Genomic DNA, 19,946 nt, shown 5'->3' on the forward strand with positions numbered 1-19,946 from the left:
TTTTTCTATACTCTGTACATTAGTTACCATAATCGGGGAAAATATGGTATTTATCTTTTTGTAACTGGCTTATTTTACAAAGCCTAGTGGTTTCTACTTGAATCCATTTAATTGTGAAAGCTAGGATTTCATCTTTTTTTATGGTTCAGTAGTATTCCATTGTGTTTACTTACATCACAATTTCTTTATCCAGTTATCAGTTAATTGACATATGGGTTAGTTCCATATCTTGGCTATTGTGAATTGAGTTTCTATAAACATGGGGGTACAGATAACTCTTTCATATACTGATTCCATTTCCTTTGGGTAAATTCCCAGGAGTGGAATGAGTGGGTCTTGTGGAAGATTTCTTTTCAGATTTCTGAAGAATTTTCAAACTGTCTTCCATAATGTTTCTACGAGTTATAGTCCCACCAGCAGTGTATTGGTGTATTAATTTCTGTCTTGGTTATTTGTCTATTTAGGTTTTCTGTGTCATCATGAGTCAATTTTGGTAGATTCTGTGTGTCCAGAAATCATTCTGTTTCTTGTAGATTTTCCAATTTGTTGGTGTATAGCTGTTTGAGGTAATTCCTGATGATTCTTTTTATTTCTGTAGTATCTGTTGTTACATTTCCTTTTTTCATCTCTGATTTTATTCATTTGGGTCTTTCATTTTTTGATAGTTGGCCTATCCATATCAATTTTGTTTATTCAAAATAACAGATCTCCATTTTACTAATCTTTTGTATTTTTTTGTTCAGCTTTGTTTCTCCCTGGTTTTAATTTTTCTTTCTTCTTCCTAGTTTTGGGTTTGGCTTGTTCTTGTTTTCTGGGTCCTTGAAATGCATCGTTAGATTAATTACTTGATGCCTTTCCAATTTCTTGATGTTAATTGCTATAAACTGCCCCCTTAGTACTGCTTTTGCTGTGTACAAACCTTAAGGGATATATTGTGTTGTCATCTTCATTCATTTCTAGTTTTTTTACATTTTCCTTTTGATTTCTTCTATGACCCACTGTTCACTGAGGAGCAAATTGTTCAGTCTCCATGTGTTTGTATATTTTGTAGAATTTCTTAAGTTGTTAATTTCCAGCTTCATGCCATTGTGGTCAGAAAATACACATTATATGATTTCAGGTTTTTTTTATTGGTTGAGGCTTGTTTTATGACCTAGCATGTGATCTAACCTAGAGAAAGTTCCGTGCAGTGATGGAAAGAATGTGTATTGCAGAGCTGTGGGATGAAATGTTCTGTAGATATCGGGTAGGTCCATTTGGTCTGCAATATAGATTAGTTCTGTTGTTTCTTTGTTGATTTTTTCTTTGTCTAGGTGATCTGTCCATTGACAAAGTCCCCCATGGTTATTGTATTGAAGTCTCCCTGTAGTTTCATTAATACTGCTTTTAAATAGCCAAGTGCCATTGTAATAACTACATAGACATTTATATAGTCACATCTTCCTGTTGAATTGATTCTTCACATAATGCTCTTCTTTGTCTCTTTTAACAGTTTTTATGTTAGTTTATGTTGTCTTTATTAGGATGGCTACTCCTGCTCATTTTTTGCTTTGTTATCATTGAATGTCTTTTTTTCATCCTTTCACTTTCAATCTATGTGTATCTTTGTTGGTGAGATGTCTTTCTTGTAGGCAGCAAATAGAATCTTCTTTTTTAATCCATTCATCCAGTCTGTATCTTTTAATTAGGAAATTTTGGCCATTTACATTCCAGGTTATTATTAATAAGTAATGACCTGGTCCTGCCATTTTCCCATAAGTATTACTGTTATTTGTTTTGGATTTTCTTTGTACTTTTCCTAGATTTTCTTCTTTTAACATCTTTCTTGATGCTGACTGTCTTTCTCTGTTACTATGTGTAGCACATTAAGTATCATTTGCAAGGCTGAATGAGTGGTAACAATTTATTTAAATTTCTGTTTGTTTTGGAAGGTCTTTATTTCACCTTCATTTTTAAATGAGAGCTTTGCAGGGTACAATATTCTAGGTTGACACTTTTTCTTTTAGGACTTGGACTATGTCTCTCCATTCTCTCCTAGCCTGTATGGTTTCTGATGAGAAATCAGCTGTCAATCTGATTAGAGATCTTTGAAGGTTATCTGGCATTTCTCTCATGCATATTTAGGATATTTTCTTTTTTTTTTTTTTTTAAGATTTATTTCATTAAAAGTGAGTTATGGCTGGTGCCGCGGTTCAATAGGCTAATCCTCCGCCTGCGGCGCTGGCACCCTGGGTTCTAGTCCTGGTCGGGGCACCGGATTCTGTCCTGGTTGTTCCTCTTCCAGTGCAGCTCTCTGCCGTGGCCCGGGAGTGCAGTGGAGGGTGGCCCAAATGCTTGGGCCCTGCACCTGCATGGGAGACCAGGATATGCACCTGGCTCCTGGCTTTGGATCAGCGCAGTGTGCCAGCCGCAGTGGCCATTGGAGGGTGAACCAACGGAAGGAAGACCTTTCTCTCTCTCTCTCTCTCTCTCTCTCACTGTCCACTCTGCCTGTAAATAATAATAATAATAATAATAATAATAATAATAAAAGAAAGTGAGTTACACAGAGAGAAAGGGAGAGGCAGAGAGAGAGAGAGTGGTCTTTCATCCACTGGTTCACTCCCCAAGTGGCCGCAATGGCCGGAGCTGTGCCAGTCTGAAGCCAGGAGCTTCTTCAGGGTCTCCCCACGTGGGTGCAGGGGCCCAAGGACTTGGGTCATCTTCTGCTGCTTTCCCAGGCCATAGCTGAGAGCTGGATTGGCAGTGGAGCAGCCAGGACTTGAACCGGTGCCCATATGGGATGCTGGCACTGCAGACAGTGGCTTAACCTGTTACACCACAGCGCTGGCCCCAGGATCTTTTCTTTTACTTTTGAAATTTGACCGTCATGTGTCATAGTGAAGATCTTTTCTGATTGTCTCTGTTAGGAGTTCTATGTGTTTACTGTACCTGGATGTCCCTTTCTCCAAATTATGGATGTTTTCTTCCATTGTCTTTTTTTTTTTTTTTTTTTTAAGATTTATTTATTTATTTGAAAGTCAGAGTTACACAAGGAGAGGAGAGGCAGAGAAAGAGAGGTCTTCCATCCACTGGTTTACTACCCAATTGGCCACAGCGGCTGGAACTATGCTGATCTGAAGCCGGGAACTAGGATCCTCTTCCGGGTCTTCCACACGGGTGCCGGGGCCCAAGGACTTGGGGCATCTTCTACTGCTAACCCTGGCCATAGCAGAGACCTGGATCGGAAGTGGAGCAGCCGGGTCTTGAACTGGCGCCCATATGGGATGCCGGCACTTCAGGCCAGGGCATTAACCCACTGTGCCATAGCGCTGGCCCCTTTTCTATTGTCTTTTCATCTATTCTTATTTTCCACACCTTCAGGAACTCTTAACACACATATGTACAGCTTTCCACTTTATATTTTTTATTTGATATATTGAATTCTTCATTTCCCAAAATTTCAGTTTGATTTCTCTTCGATATCTCTTATCTCATGACAGAATTTCTCACCTATGTCATGTATGGATTTTTTTTAATTTTTGTAATTTCTTCTCTGTGCTTTTACTAATCTTACGATAATTCTTTTGAATTGTGTTTCAGGTATTTCATCAGTCTTTCTCTCTCTTTTTTTTTCTTTTTGTCAGGCAGAGTTAGACAGTAAGAGACAGAGAGAAAGGTCTTCCTTCTGTTGGTTCACCCCTCAAATGGCCGCTACAGCCGGTGCGCTGCGCCAATCCGAAGCCAGGAACCAGGTGCTTCCTCCTGGTCTCCCATGCGGGTGCAGGGCCCAAGCATTTGGGCCATCCTCTACTGCCTTCCCGGGCCACAGCAGAGCGCTGGACTGGAAGAGGAGCAACTGAACAGAACTGGTGCCCCAACTGGGACTAGAACCCAGTGTGCTGGTGCCGCAGGCGGAGGATTAGCCTATTGAGCCGCGGTGCCAGCCTCATTAATCTCTTTGTTGTCACATTCAAATGTTGAACTTTTGTTGTTTTCTTTTGGGGAGTCATATTGTCATCTTTGGTCATGTTTCTTAAGTTTCCTTTTTTTTTTTTTTTGATATATGTAGAAACACTTGTTGGCTTTCTCCCGTGGGCTTTTATCTTTGAAATATCCCTCTATGGCTTAGGGGAGTGTATGCTTCCTGGGATATCCAGAGGTGTGTTCTCAATGGGCTGGGGAGCTCTGGCCAGTGTTTGCAGATAGGGCAGAAGTCCAGAGTGACACCCTAGTTGGGTGTGGCAGATATCCTCTGTTTTCAGAGTGGGGAGGGTATGATTACTTCCCCTGGCATGATCATAGCCTCACAGCCTCTTTGTCAAGGTGAACCCAATGCCCACAGTGAGCGCACAGTGGTATGCATCCCACCCACACAGGCACATGAACTGTACAAAGGATCTGTGTGCTCCTTAGTATGAGCACAGAACGTTCTGTGATGACCCACCACAGCAAACAGGGAACTCTGAGCTTCTGAAATCAGATGAAGTGCTTGCCCAGAGACCACCCCATCTCACCATAACAAAATTCCCACAGTGATAGTGCACAGGGCTCCCATAGTCATAGGGTGTAGTCTCAGTCCTGCGAGACTCAGCTGTTCACAAGGAGAGCTGCAGCATTCCAACAGCTAGCTGCCTACCTGATAGTAGTTGATAGGCAAGTTGAGTTGTTGGGCAAGTTGAGTCACAGCACCTTAATAGAGTAAGGGTAGAGGATTCCTCACAGGCCTACATGGGTGCCCAGCCCCCTGCCAACCCTCTAGGCCAGACTCAGTCAGTGGAGACCATGGATTTATTCTTATTAAAATCACCCAGGAATGTGCGGGCCACAGCAGCCTCTACTCACTTTATTAAGATGGCGTTTCCCCATTGTAGTTGCCCAGCTCCTTTGTGGGTAGAGAGGAAGAAAGCAACAAACTCTTAGAGCATGGGGTTAAGTGGGCACTGTATACCCCGCTAATGCTTCAGGCTAGACTGAAAGTCAGCATGACTGTGAAGTTCTTCCTCAGGCAATATTAGCCAGGCTTTGGGAGGCACCAGCAGTGTCCCCTTGCTGCTGCGTAATTGTACTGTACCTGCTGCTCCACAGCATCTATTCTTTCTATAGAATTTCCATGACAGACATTTCAAATTGTCCCCTGTGAATGCAGTTCCTCCCCTTCTCCTTCTCCCCCTCCCCTCCCCTCCCCCTCTCCTCCCCTCCCCCTCCCCCTCCCCCTCCCCTCCCCTCCCCTCCCCCTCCCCTCCCCCTCCCCCCCTCCCCTCACCTCCCCCCCCCTCCCCTCCCCTCTCCTCTCCTCTCCTCTCCTCTCCTCTTCTGTTCTCTTGTCTTCCTGGGTCAAAATGAGTATGTCTTTTCCTTACTCAGCCATCTTGGATCTCCTTCTACAGTGATGATTATTAAGTTTTATCTTATGTGCTTTAAATATGTGTTATTGAAGTTGTAAAGTTATCTTCATATTAATAAAAATAGTTCTGGAAGGGGTAATTGAAATTTTTAATTGGGTATAATGTGAAGCTTTGTGGTTCTAATAAGTAATAGCAGATCATAGATCATAATGAAAATCTAAACAAATTATATTTGTAGTTCTTACAAATTGTAGTTCTTGTCACACCTGCAGTTGAACAAAGTTGGGTTGATTGACTTACTGCAGTAAGGAACAGTGAATACCATGGGAAACAGTACGTGTCTCAGTAAGATGTTAGAAACAATCTTTTACGGTGCATCAGCTTGCATTATGTGATTTTGTATCAGGTTCAAGAAAGTGTTGTTTGCTGTGGGTAATGGAATTCTTCTATGCCTTTTTGCCAATAAGGTCATAGGTGGGTCTGACATCAAGAAAGACTGATGAATGTTTATTTTCTTAGAAATGTAAGCTATTAGTAATGAAGGTCTTTTCCTTTAAAGAGTTATTCTAGTGACATCAGTAGGTATCTTTAATTTTGTTTCACTTTTTAAAGGAATTGTACTTATTTTTCCTTATTGCATATTATTCTATTGATATACTTTTTCAGGAACATCTACTAATTTCCACCAAACTAATGCTTTTATTTCAGTTAATGGTCAACCCAGACCCCTTGAATCAAGTCAGGTGAAATACCTCCGTCGAGAACTGATAGAGCTTCGCAATAAAGTGAATCGCTTATTGGACAGCTTGGAGCCACCTGGAGAGCCAGGACCTCCCACCAGTATTCCTGACAATGGTAAACCATGAATCAGCTTAAATTTGATTTATTGTTACATCTTTTCTTGCAGACCTTTTTAGATTTGCTTTTTTTAAGCCCTTTAGTAGGAGTAGGGTGGCATCCTCAGTGTAACTCTTGTTTCTGCCTCTGTGGTAGTGTTCATCGTCTATGTCTGTGTTCTCAAACTTGGCCAGCTGTTCATCAGGCTTACTGGAGGTTTCATTATACCAGTTTCTTCATCTCATTACAAACCTATTGGAGGATAGGGCTTGGAAATCCCATCTTACAGAGTGATGTTTGAGTCTTCTAAAACTAGTCTTACACTAGTTTCATAATATCTGTCGGTTTTCAAACCTCTAACTCATTGAACGCTTTCCGGTGTAATAGGTGATTAATTTTAGAAATTGAAAATTATTTCTTGAAGTATATTATATAGGTTCAAGTAAAAAAAATAGTGTAGTAAAAGCATATAACAATTGTTTGAAACACAATTTTTAATATAAAAAACTGATTTTTTTGCTTTCATTTTATACATGATAGGTACTATTTATGTTAAGATAAAGATAATTAACAAATGGAATGGACATATTTTTGGAAATTTAAGTATATAGTGTGGCTTGAAAAAATATATATATTTTTTTTAATTTATTTGAAAGGTAGAGTCATAGAGAGACAGAGAGAAAGGTCTTCCCTCCGTTGGTTCACTCTCCACATGGCTGCCACGGCCGGCGCTGCGCCGATCTGAAGCCAGGAGCCAGGTGCTTCTTCCTGGTCTCCCATGCGGGTGCAGGGCCCAAGCACCTGGACCATCTTCCAGTGCCCTCCCGGGCCACAGCAGAGAGCTGGACTGGGAGAGGAGCAGCCAGGACTAGAACCCAGCACCCATATGGGATGCTAGTGCTGCAAGGCGGAGGATTAACCAAGTGATCCATGGCGCCAGCCCCTTGAAAGTAGATTTTTAAAAACTACTTTTCTTAATTTTTAAGATTCTTAGATGTCACACTTTAAAAAGCTTGATTTTTTTTTTACATAGTTCTTATTTGCTTATAACTTTTATGTAACACTTTCCGTATTATGGATTTTTAAAAACAAAGTCAGGAATGAATGTTAAAGGGCTTAATGGAGATGATTTTTTTATGAAAAAGTGGCACCTGTAATCCTTGCAACCTTTAGGTTCTGAGATATTCTATTTTTGGCTCCTAAATAATTTTGGAGCCATGGTTTTTTTTTTCTTTAGTTATAGCTTATTAAGAGGCAGATTCCATAATTTCCCTCTTTCTTTCTTCTTCCAGTCATGTGGAATTTGTGTTAATTGCTCCAAAAGTATTTGGTGAGAATATTTTGTAGTTCTACCTATTTTATAACATATTGGAGATTTGCTGGAATCTTATAAAGAAATCTTCTTGGTCACTTTATGATGAAACTCTTTATGGTCAGACATTACATATTCTGAAACCCACCTCTCCAAACAAAAAGGACCAGTTTTAAAGAATCTGATTAAAAATGTAGACCATTTTTCAAGAATTCATAGTTTTTTTTTTTTTTTTTTTTTTTTTTAATATTTGACAGGTGGGGTTATAGACAGAGAGAGAGACAGAAAGAAAGGTCTTCCCTTGGTTCACCCCCAAATGGCTGCTATGGCTGGCGTGCTGCGCCGATCCAGAGCCAGGAGCCAGGAGCTTCCTCCTGGTCTCCCACACAGGGCAGGGTCCAAGCACTTGGGCCATTCTCCACTGCCTTCCCGGGCCACAGCAGAGAGCTGGACTGGAAGAGGAGCAACTGGGACTAGAACCCGGCGCCCATGTGGGATGCTGGCGCTGCAGGCGGAGGATTAACCAAGTGAGCCACGGTGCCAGCCCCAAGAATTCATAGGTTCTAATACAACATTTGCATGTAATTTTTGAGAGTTATGTGCTTGTGATGTAGCCTTGGAATTAGAAGAAGGAAGTTGATAAGAAAGATAGCTTGTAGATATACTGTAAAGCGGTGCTTATAGTATTTTGTTCTCCCCTGAGAAATTTAGGAAATATTGGAATACCCTGGAAAACCAAGTTAGGAATGAATGGATGTGTGTATTAGGAGGGCTTATATTTTACTTAGTTTTGTTTTTTGTTTTATTATTTTTGAAATATTTCTTTATTTGAAAGTCAGTAGAGAGAGAGGGTGAGACAGAGGCCTTCCATCTGCTGGTTTACTCCCCAGATGGCTGCAATGGTCAGGGCAGAGCCAGGCTAAAGATTTTCCCACATGGGTGCAGGGTCCCAAACACTTGGGCCATCTTCTGCTGCTTTTCTCAGGCTGGATCGAAAAGTTGAGCAACCAGGAAGACACAAACTCGTGTCCATAAGGGATGCCTGCGTTGCATGCGGCAGCTTCACTCACTTTGCTGTAATGCTGGCCCTGTGTTTTTTTTTTGGCAAGAGAAGTTTTGTACTGATTCCAGGGGTCACACCCATCTATCTAACAACTGTTGGTCATTTACCTGATAACAGAACACAACTGATAATCATCACTGTTAAATAGCCACTTTTTTGTATACATGTTTGTTTTCTTTTGATAACTTTTTTTTGTATTCCTGTTGATAATACAGAGGTTGTTCTTGAATCCCTTTTTTTTACAAGGTAATAGTATAATTGCCTGTTGAATAACTTAGTATACTTAGAAGAAATGTATATTTAAATTAACCTGCCCATAATATTAAACATTTTATTTTTGCTTTAAAAAAAGTACTTTTAAATGGAGAAATATAAGTATATATATAAGTATACATAATGTGAATATTATAGTGAATCCCATGAACTCACATCCAACTTAAGCCATTATTAAATTATTGTCATGTCATATATCCTCCCAGTTTCTCCACCCTTCCCATATTATTCGGAAGCAGATCTCAAACATGCATCATTTTTATCTGTATGTATTTTAATAAGTAATTTAATAAGTAATAAATACTTAAAAGTAAGTATTAGGCATGAATTCTGTTTGACTTGATTTCTATATAATTTTTTTTAAAGATTTATTTTATTTATTTGAAAGAGTTACAGAGAGGTAGACACAAAGAGGTAGAGACAGAGAAAGAGGTCTTTCTTCTGTTGGTTCACTCCCCAGATGGCCACAATGGCCGGAGCTGCACCGATCCAAAGCCAGGAGCCAGGCATCTCCTGCGGGTCTCCCATGTGGGTGCAGGGGACCCAGGAGTTGAGACATTTTCCACTGCCTTCCCAGGCCACAGCAGAGAGCCAGATTGGAAGAGCAGCAGCCAGGATCAGAAGCAGTGCCCATATGGGATGCTGGCGCTTCAGGCGTCAGCCCACTGCACCACGGTGCTGGCCCTGATTTCTATGTAATTTAATAGTGGGCCAACACACAGGAGAAGTCATAAAAGTTGAGAATATAGTTTTAGCTTATTCTTGTACAAAATAAAGCATTAATTCCTATAACTGATCTTTCCTGAGTGCCCATTATGTATCTGATAAAGGATGGGATATATAGGACATAGGGCTCCATAAAAAGGTAAAATATTTTTATTTGTTAAGGAACTTGTAATAATTCATAGGGAAGGACATAGATTTTTCTTTTATTTTAAAGGTAAAAATATAAACATATATAAGGAAGACAAATTATACATAATCCTATATTCAGATATCTAAACAATATTCATGCAAAATGTATTTACTTCCCTGTCTCATTTTTTTTAACTTTATTGAATGTAGATCAAGAGGATACAAGTTTATTGTTTATTCTTGTGTTCTTATAGATACTGTGGATGGTAGGGAAGAAAAACCTACTGCTTCTGATTCTTCTGGAAAACAGTCTACTCAGGTTATGGCAGCAAGTATGTCAGCTTTTGACCCTTTGAAAAACCAAGATGAAATCAATAAAAATGTTATGTCAGCATTTGGCTTAACAGATGATCAGGTTTCAGGTACGTGAATACCTGCATCCCTCCCATATTTCTGTTTCTTCCTGTTTTTCTCCCTTTCCTTCTTTAATAGATGAATAACTTGCATATGGTTCAGTGAACAAATCATTAAGAATTCAGTCCAATAAAGTTTGACAGTTGTATACACCTGTGTGAAATACCAAACAGATCAAGGTGCAAATGATTTCCAGTACTCCAGAAAGCCTTTTTGTACCTTTACCCAGTTCAGTAGCATTCTCCCCTTTAAAGAAGAATCACTATTTGAGCCAAATAAACTTTACTGAAGGTAAAATTTGAAGAATTGTTTTGTAAAAAAATTTGAACTATGTTGTGATTTTATTTCACATTTGTTGCATGGCTTAAGTTATATTTAATAGGTTTAATTATCTCTTCTGACCTGACATTCAAGAAATTAGATTTCTTGTTAACTTGCTTTACTGGGTATGTTAGCTTTGTGTTACTGTAATTAGATACCTGTGTAAGAACTTGAATAAAGAGACAAAGTTTATTTAGCTATGGTTTTGAAGGTTCAAGAGCATGATGTCTGCACGGGCTCAGTTCTAACAGAGGCCCCAGCTGTAGTTACAAAATGGTAGAGCTTGGTGTGTAGAAGAGCCTACATCACAAAACTGGAATTCAGAGAGAGACTGGATCCCATGGTCCCTTACATGGTCTTTGGTTACCTATCAAGTCCTACCTTCCAAATGTTCCAGCACTTCACAGTTACTACCCTGGGGAACATGCTCTTAATTATTGGACATTTGGGAGAACGCTCAAACCATAGTGGTGTAGAAAGTGCTATTATATGAATTAGTGTTTAACCTTAAAAAAACACCTATGCTGGGGTTTGTACTTTATTTTTTGGCCGTCATGTCTTCATTTTTCTGCTTGTTTGTCTCTTTGGGGATTCTAATTTATACACAAAGAGCTTGATATTGTCTCCTGACTCTCTGAGGTTTACATTTCTTCAGTCTTTTTTACTCTGTGTTCTTTAGACTGAATGATTTCTATTGAACTTTCTTCAAGGTTGCTGATTATCTGTGCTATTTCCAATTTGCTGTTGAACCTTTCTAGGGAATATTTTATTTCAGTTGTGCTTTTCATCTCTAGATATTTTTTATAGTTTCTATTTTTTTCTGTTTGATAGTTTCTGCTTTTCTGTTGAGATTTGTTAACTTACGTTCATTAAGATATTTTCCTTTAATTCTTTGAATATATTTTTAATTCTTTTTTTTTTTAAAGGATTATTTTATTTATATGAAAGGCAATCTTCCATCCTCTGGTTCATTCCCCAAATAACTGCGATGGTCTAGGCTGGGCCAGGCTGAAGCCAGGAGCCAGGAATTCCATCTAGGTCTCCCTCTTGGGTGCAGGGTATCCAAGTGCTTGGGCCATCTTCTGCAGCTTTCCCAGGAACACTAGCAAGGACCTGGATTGGAAGAGGAGCAGCTGGGACTTGAACCAGCTCTTTGATATGAGATCTGGCATCTTAGATGGCAGCTTAACTGTTGCACCACAGTGCTTACCCTGTTTAATTCTGTAAAATGTCCATAATAGCTGCTTTGTTGTTTGCCTGCAATATTCAATATCTGGGCCCACTGGGAATCAGTTTCTATTGACTGCTTAATATTCCTCCCCCACCCTTGGTATGGTTGTTTTTTCCTGTGTCTGTGTCTGTCTGTTTGGTTGTAAACCATATATTGTGTTTAATATGTTGAAGTAACTTGTGATTCTCTATGTTCTCTTAAAAGATTTTTCTTATTCTAGCTCTAGTAGGGAGTTAATTTCTGTGTGTGCAGACTATTCTCTCTTTTCTTCACATGGGGCTCAATCCAGCTGTAGGTGCTGCTTTCTTCTGAGCTTTCTGGGATGTCCCCAACCCTATCCTTCTGCTGTTTCACTCCCCAGTGGCAGCAAAGACTAAGGCTGGGTCAGGCTGAAGTCAGAATCCAGGAGCTTCATCTGGGTCTCCCATGTGGGTGGTGCAGCTTCCAGACCATTAGCATGGAGCTGGATTGGAAGTGGAGCAGCTGGGACTTGAACTGTCACCCCCATGGGATGTTGGTGTCACAAGTAGTGGCTTAACCTGTTATGTCACAGTGCTATGTTTATTAATTTGGAAGAATTTTTTGTAAGTTACAGTGCTAGACCTTGTGAGGCAGACAGAATCAAGAAATAGGTATCTGACTAAAAGAACTCGTAGCTTAAGAAGGAAGATGGGAGATGTTCAGAAATGTAAAATAGACATTGGATCATAATAGAAAGTAAACTACATTGAAGCTCAGTAATGGAAGAAAGTATTTGTGAATCAATAAAGCTTACTAGAAGTATGTAATTAAAAATGGGTTTTAAAGAATTGCGTATTTAAATATGGAATGTTGTATTTAAATATGAGTGAATTCTTCAGAGAGTTCATGGAAGACATGAAAAAAACTGTAGATTTCGGACCTTTTTGCGTCAACATAAACTTTTAACTCCATTTTCCTTTAATTTTTTTTTTTTTTTTTTTTTGACAGGCAGAGTGGACAGTGAGAGAGAGAAACAGAGAGAAAGGTCTTCCTTTGCCGTTGGTTCACCCTCCAATGGCCGCCGCTGCAGCCGGCGCACCGCGCTGATCCGATGGCAGGAGCCAGGATCCAGGTGCTTTTCCTGGTCTCCCATGGGGTGCAGGGCCCAAGCACCTGGGCCATCCTCCACTGCACTCCCTGGCCATAGCAGAGAGCTGGCCTGGAAGAGGGGCAACCGGGACAGAATCCAGCGCCCCGACCGGGACTAGAACCCGGTGTGCCGGCGCCGCAAGGTGGAGGATTAGCCTATTGAGCCACGGCGCCGGCCTTTCCTTTAATTTTTGAAGTAACCTCATATAAGGAACAAAGTAGAGGTGATAAACAAGCCAAAAATATTAGATTTCTTGTAGAAATAAGGAATAGGTCTGTTTAGCTGAAGGAGGTAACATGAGAATTATGAGAAGTGTTTGGATCCTTGAATCCTGAACTCTAGAGGACTGGACTTAATTTATGGGCAGGGGAGACTCATTGAAGAATGAAGTAATGTCTTTGGTTCATCTACAAAATAGCTGACATGAGGCTACAGAAACTGGTATTGCAGACATGGGTTTGATTTTTGTAGATAGAGGTTAGGATTTAGGAATATAGCACACTCTAGTTTATAGAGAAGGATTTCCAGTTGTAGATTTTGCTTCTTAAGACTGGAGCAAAAGAAAATATCAAGTACATGCAGTTAATGTAAAATGTTGCATTTATGGAGATATTCTATGATTATATGTAAATATATATATATTATATTATTATTTTATTTATTTATTTTGTCTCTCTTAACCAAACTTAGTAATTGAGCTTGCTGGGCAAAGACCTTAAATGGGGTACTAAACTGACTTCATGACTATCCAGGGCCACCAAGTGCTCCTGCAGAAGATCGATCAGGCACTCCTGACAGCATTGCTTCCTCCTCCTCAGCAGCTCACCCACCAGGAGTCCAGCCGCAGCAGCCACCGTACACAGGAGCTCAGACACAAGCAGGTCAGATTGAAGGTAAAATAGAGTTACACACGCAGAAATGTTTATCGGAGCATTGCTGGGTAGCAAACAGCTTACATATGCAGTTACACTGTGAACACAGCTGTGAAGAACTTCGATTTACTGAGTTGGCATGATTTGTTGTTAAAAAAGATATAATTTCTTTTTGATTATTGAAGAGAAAACAAAACAAAAATTATAAAACATTTATATGATATAATTATAGAATGGAAGATTAGGAAGGAAGCATACCAGTCACTATAGCTAGTAGTGACCTTGGTGAAGAAAGTGAAATTCAGAAGGGGGGCTTTACATTTTATTTTGCATAATATTTACATGTTACTGTATTTCCCTCTCTTGTCCCTTCAGCATCTCTGCATTATTTTTGTAATTTAAAAGGATGTTAAGAGTAGAAGTGTAAATGTCTTTAAGTATACTCTTTTTGGAAAGCCTTTTCATGTTTTTATCCAGTTAGCAAAATGACTTTAATAGAAAAAAAAGTAATATTTTTAAGCCAAATTGCTCTAAAATAGTGTATGTTGGATTAACAGGTTGAGGTCTCGGTTTTGATCACCTGTCACAATAAAATGTGAAAACTGGACTAAACCACTGGTTTTATAAGGATATTTTTAGTCCTGAATGAAATGTAACTCGGAAGCTCAGAATTTAAAACGAATGAAGGGGTCATTGTTGTGGTTGAAGAGGATTCAGAGGCCACAAGCCCAGAGTAGGCCCCTGAGGTCCCACACTGGAAACTGTGAGGCACTGCAGAGCATGGCAAATGTCAGTGCTGAATACTTACTTTAGGGTGCCTTCCAGATGCCAGAACACTATTTTGGTGAATTGCCCACGGACCCTTAAAAACACATGCCACTTCGAAACAGTGACCAGGTAGTGCTCCCAAGTATTTGTATAAGGGGTCAGGTGGTGGTATGGTAAGTTTTCAGCACCAGAAGCAAGTGATTGAGGTTATCAGTAACATTAAAAACCAAACCAAACCAAACCTAAAATGAATTGGCTGCTTTGCGAATAGAATCTTGTCCTGTGGTGATACTTTCAGAGCTGTTCTTTGAACAAATGCTAGTCATTAAACACTAGCAGGTGGCATTTTGCTTATAAATCAGTGCTCTGGGAAGAATTTTCAATTTTTTAACTAACTCAGTTACAGTCTTCCTCTGCACCAAAATGCAACTGTCGAAACTAGAACAACAAAGCGGAACTGTAGCAGGTGGGGATGAAACAGGGAAGCAAAAGCAGAGTTTGGATACGAGGAGAGTTTAATACTAACTCAGGTGAACTAAAACTGTTTAAAAACAGTACTGCTTTAATTCAGTTTATATTATTGTAGAATGCAGTTGGAAGGGTTACAAATAAGGTTGCAGTATCTCAGATTATGAGAGGTTGGTTTTAATTGAGTATTTTCAAATAGGTAAGAATTGTAAAATGAAGGTTTATATAATAAAAATTCTCTCCTGCCTCTTTTGCCAGAGGCATCAAATTAATACCATTTGATAGTCATTGAATTTGCATAGATGGCATCAATAGTTTGCCTTGCTACAACTGTTACTTTTAGGTTACATTAAAACATACAATATAAAAATTAGCTATGTGACATCAAAAGATTAATAGCTGATTTCATTCTAAATCAGGCTTCTGAAAGAGTTAAATGGGTACTATGTGTAGTTTAAAATTTTCTCTTAGCTACATTAGAGTTTTTAAAAAGTTAATTTTAATTAGGTTTTATTCAGCTCAACATATGTAGTACATCAACATGTAATCCCTGTTAAAAAGTTATTAAATTGCATTTGGCACTGTGTATTAGGAATCTGGATATGAGACTGATTTTGAAACAGTTCAAACACATTGCAGCACATTTCAGGTGCTCAGTAGCCACTTGATGTGAGACTAATGTATTGGATAGTACAGTTTAGGGATGTAGTAGTAATTTGTAGATTCCTTAAATGCATTGTAGGCTATTTTACTGAATACTTTTTGATGTATAAAGAGTACCTGACATCATTAGTTGCTTAGATTAACTGCTGGTTGTAATTTGAATAGAATTATAGACATAGAAATGTATTACTTATAATTGATTATATAGCAGTGTTTTACAGGATGTGATAATTCAAAATAAAACAATTTTGAGTTCTTAAATCCCATAAAAGGGACCTTGGAATTGTAAAGTTTTCCCTTCCAAGACTGTGGTCTTAATGTGTTGTTTAGTGGAAAGAATTAATAAAACATTGCTTTTACCTTGTGATAGAGATGTTCAGGGAAATGTGTCCTTAAGCAGTTTCATTGTTGTGTGAGTATCATATTATGTTCTTCTACAAACTTAGATGGCTATGATGTCGCTATGTGATACGTATAATCTTGGGAGACATTATTGTGTATACAGTCTGTTATTGACTGAAACATTATGTAATGCATGATTATTGGACATTGTTAAAAAAAACCAAAATGGACAATGTTACTGTTCTTCAGATAAAGCCAGCGCCATTCTTATTGGAAAAATGCATGTAGTTGGGTAGTTGCCAAAAACATAAGTAGTAATAAGAGCAGTAAATATCATCAGAGACCAGAAAATTACTTGGGAAGCTTTTGTTCTTATGTGAGGACCTCTCCATAGAGCTGCTGAATGACCTCATGACAGGGCAGCTTCCACGAGAGAATAAATGAATAAGGAAGAGAGTAAGGTAGATGATGACAATTTTTATGATCTGTCCTAAGAAACATCATTTTCATTTCTCAGGATTTTCTTGGTGTACAGGTCATCCCTGCTTAGTGTGGGAGGGGCAAACAAAAGTCGATGCACATGTTTATTGTGTTCTTCGGTCATTTTTGTATTATGGAGTCAAATATTTCTAATTTCTGAGGATGCAAAGGGTACCTACCCATTTCCATGGAGATTGGCTAGCACTCTGTAAAAGTACATTGTATTTTTTTTAAAGATATATTTATTTCAATGGCAGAGTGGTAGAGCAGGAGATCTTCATCTGTTGTTTTTCTCCCCAAATGACCACAACTTCCCAGGGAAGCTAGGGGCCCTAAATTGCATCCAGGTCCTCCATGTGGTGGCAGGGTCCCCAATACTTGGGCCGTCATCCACTGCTTTCCTAGGTGCATTATTAGGGAGCTGAATCTGAAGCAGAGCAACAGGGACACACTTTGGTATGTGGCACTTTGATATCTGGTGGCCCAAGTGGCAGCTTAAGCTGCTGTACCACAATTCTGGACCCTACTTTCTGATTTATCTTTAAAATTTCTTTATTTGAAAGGCAGAGTGACAAGAGAGAGCTTCATTTTCTTGTTCACTCCACATGGTTGCAATGACTGGGACTGGACCAGGCCAAGGCCAGGGGCTAGGAAGTACATTCAGGTCTTATACATGGGTGGCAGGGGCCCAAGTACCTGGGCCATCTAGATCTACCTTCTCAGGTGTCCCAGGGATCTGGATTGGAAGTAGAGCAGCTGGGACTGCAACCAGCTGCTCTGATATGTGATGCTGGTATCATAAGCAATGGCCTAACTCGCTGCACTACAACACCAGCCCCACAAAGTGTATTTTCAGTAGGTTCACTGTCATTTACCCTGTACCCATTTTCCCCTTAGGTCTTGCTCTTTAAAATTATTATTTTCTTTGTTACTAATTCTCTTTTAAAACATACATGAAACTTAACATAGCATGTTTTTTATTACTCAAAACATTGCTTGCTATGAACAGTGTCTGTACCTTGTGTTTTTCATGTACTATATCCTTCAAATCTCTCAAAGATGTAAAGATTTTTTTCTTTTAAAAGAAGTGTATACAGACACCTTTTAATTAGCTTGTGAAATACTGTTACAGAGTCCCATTTGGACTGGGATGAAGTGGGTTTAAAGTTAGCAAAAGAGAAACTCTGCTGATACAGAAATCAACCTCTAGTTTTTAACGGTAGAAGTGGTATTTTCAGAATGTTTGTGGCAGTTTAGGAAAACTTGGCACAAACAAGGAAGCTATCCTAGCTAGCTTTAAGAAGCATTGAACCCTGTACAATAAAATTTGAGAGGCAGAGAGAGGAGCCAAGAGCTCCTGTCTGTTAGTTCACTCCCCAGATGCTTGCGAAGAGTCATAGTTGGGGGACCAAGAATCAAGAACAACATGGGCCTCCTGCATAGTTGGCAGAAACCCAGCTACTTGAGCCACAGCACTGCCTCCCACATTATCAGGAATATGGAATCAGGAGGTGGGCATTACACTCCACTGTGAGATATGGGCATCCTAACCAGCTTTTTAACTGCTAGGTGGACACCACCCACCCACCCCTGTCCTCCACATATATTTTTATGGAGAACAATAATTAGAGTGTTGATGAAAGCAGTCTACTACATGGAGCTTTAACCTCAACTTTTTTGATGATGTCTAAGTTAATATTTATATTAAATGAGAGAACATGAACAGAATCACTTAAACTAAAGCTTTGGGGTTATACCTGGGTTCCAGTGATGGTTCTTAGCTGCAATTCTGTTCTTAGTTAACTGACCTCAGGTTAATTACTTGGTTTTTCTGAATCTGAAATAGGGATTATGAATGAGGTTAAAGTATACCTATTTCTTCCCCTTGATTATGTTCTGTACCTGCTTTTTAGTTTAGATTCCGATCACTTCTGTTGTAGTATTTAGTCTGCATTAAGGTAGTATCTAAATTAACGTCTGTGCTGTGCTGTTTTATGCTGTTGCCTAAAGCATTAAGAAAGCATTGAAGAAACTTCTGTGAGTTTATTTTGTTGTACTTTGGAAGAGGATTAATAGCTTAAAAAGTAGTTTAGCAGATTTTACTTTTATATTAAACAGCCCAGCTGTTTGGAAGTAATCTGGATATAGATTCCTTTAGTGTAGCCCAGAGGGCGGCACTCAAAGACACCTTTGGGGCTGAGCCACCAGTGCAGTTGAGTAGGCACCATTTTTTGTCTGCCCACTTAATGGTGCCTGATACAAATTTACATTTTTGTTTTGGATATCTGTCTCACTTTCTGCTACAAGTATATGATTTATCAGTAGCTTTTTTTTTTTTTTTGACAGAGTTAGAGAGAAAGGTCTCCCTCTTCCGTTGGTTCAACCCCAGATAGCTGCTACGGCTGGCTCGCTGCGCTGATCCAAAGTCAGGAGCCAGGTACTTCCTCCTGGTCTCCCATGCAGGTGCAGGGCCCAAGGACTGGGCCATTCTCCACAGCCTTCCCGGGCCACAGCAGAGAGCTGGACTGGAAGAGGAGCAACCGGGACAGAATCCGGCGCCCCAACCGGGACTAGAACCCAGGGTGCTGGCGCCACAGGTGGAGGATTAGCCAAGTGAGCTGCGATGCCGGCTATCAGTAGCTTTTGATTAATAGCAGACAGTTAATGAATATTTCCCAGAATAAACCAATATGAGTTTTCTGAAGATTTAAAGAATCTAGTACTAGTAAGATATTCAAATTTCAGTACTGCAAACATTAGATCTAGTTAATCCACCATTAAAACAACTGCAAAGTAGGAGAGATGAAAAAGACATAAACCAATGAAAAATTTTCTCTGTGGCTTACTGGCCTCAGATAGGATCAGTACTTTAATGTGCCTCTTCTCCTTGTTTATGCTTTTCTAGGCCAGCTGTACCAACAGTACCAGCAACAGGCTGGTTATGGTGCGCAGCAGCCGCAGGCCCCACCTCAGCCACCTCAGCAGTATGGTGTGCAGTATTCAGGTGAGCAGGTGTCAAAAGGGAGTTGGCTCATAGTTTTTGATCTGTTTCTATATTCACTAACTTTTAAGCTCTTCGTCTTCCTTGGTTTATAATGCTTAACATTGTCATAGAGGGTATTAAGTAATTATTTAATAGAGAAAATGATACTTGATTTTTTAGTTTTATGTAAATATTTCCTTGTAAATCAACATTTTAATTTTCCAGTGGGCAGATCAAACTCTGCAGCAACCGGCAGTAAAAAAGTTTTTGATAGAAAATTAACCGTTGTAATGCGATCAGTTTACCTCTTAGGTGACTTAAAACTGCAAAAAGAAAGATTCCACCACCTGATTTAAGTATAACACACAATCCCAGTATACTCTTAGTATCCATAGAACTCTTAACAGTTCTCACATGTGTGGAAAGATGACCTTATTTAATCAATACTAAATTCAGCTGCTTAGGTTTTTAAATCTCTTGAAACCGTATAGGTGTTTATGGACCAAAATTGGGCCATATAAAATGTAATTCTGGCAACTAAGAACATTAGTTGTTTTAAGTAGGATCCTGGGTATCTTTTTTGTTTTACCATTTGTCAGTTGATGATGGTCTACGTATTTAAATAT

The 19,946-nt window shown here is 39.4% G+C and overlaps 1 protein-coding gene across 6 annotated transcripts in view; it reads left to right on the forward strand.

Annotated features, from left to right (window-relative positions):
- Positions 1–19,946, forward strand: part of TFG (trafficking from ER to golgi regulator) — a 41,425-nt gene that overhangs the window by 18,314 nt on the left and 3,165 nt on the right. For 3 of the 6 annotated variants that reach the window (XM_051819143.3, XM_008267035.5, XM_089331609.1), the window contains exons 4-7: positions 6,036–6,182; positions 9,922–10,089; positions 13,497–13,637; positions 19,243–19,341. In XM_051819143.3, coding sequence (XP_051675103.1) covers positions 6,036–6,182; positions 9,922–10,089; positions 13,497–13,637; positions 19,243–19,341 — 555 coding nt within the window. The remainder of the gene's footprint in view (positions 1–6,035; positions 6,183–9,921; positions 10,090–13,496; positions 13,638–19,242; positions 19,342–19,946) is intronic. The other 3 variants (XM_070072007.2, XM_008267038.5, XM_051819145.3) reach the window with 1 other exon arrangement.

The sequence above is a fragment of the Oryctolagus cuniculus genome, chromosome 4, assembly GCF_051225735.1.
Source record: "Oryctolagus cuniculus isolate XC-2025 breed Fujian yellow rabbit chromosome 4, ASM5122573v1, whole genome shotgun sequence".
NCBI classification, from domain to species: domain Eukaryota; kingdom Metazoa; phylum Chordata; class Mammalia; order Lagomorpha; family Leporidae; genus Oryctolagus; species Oryctolagus cuniculus.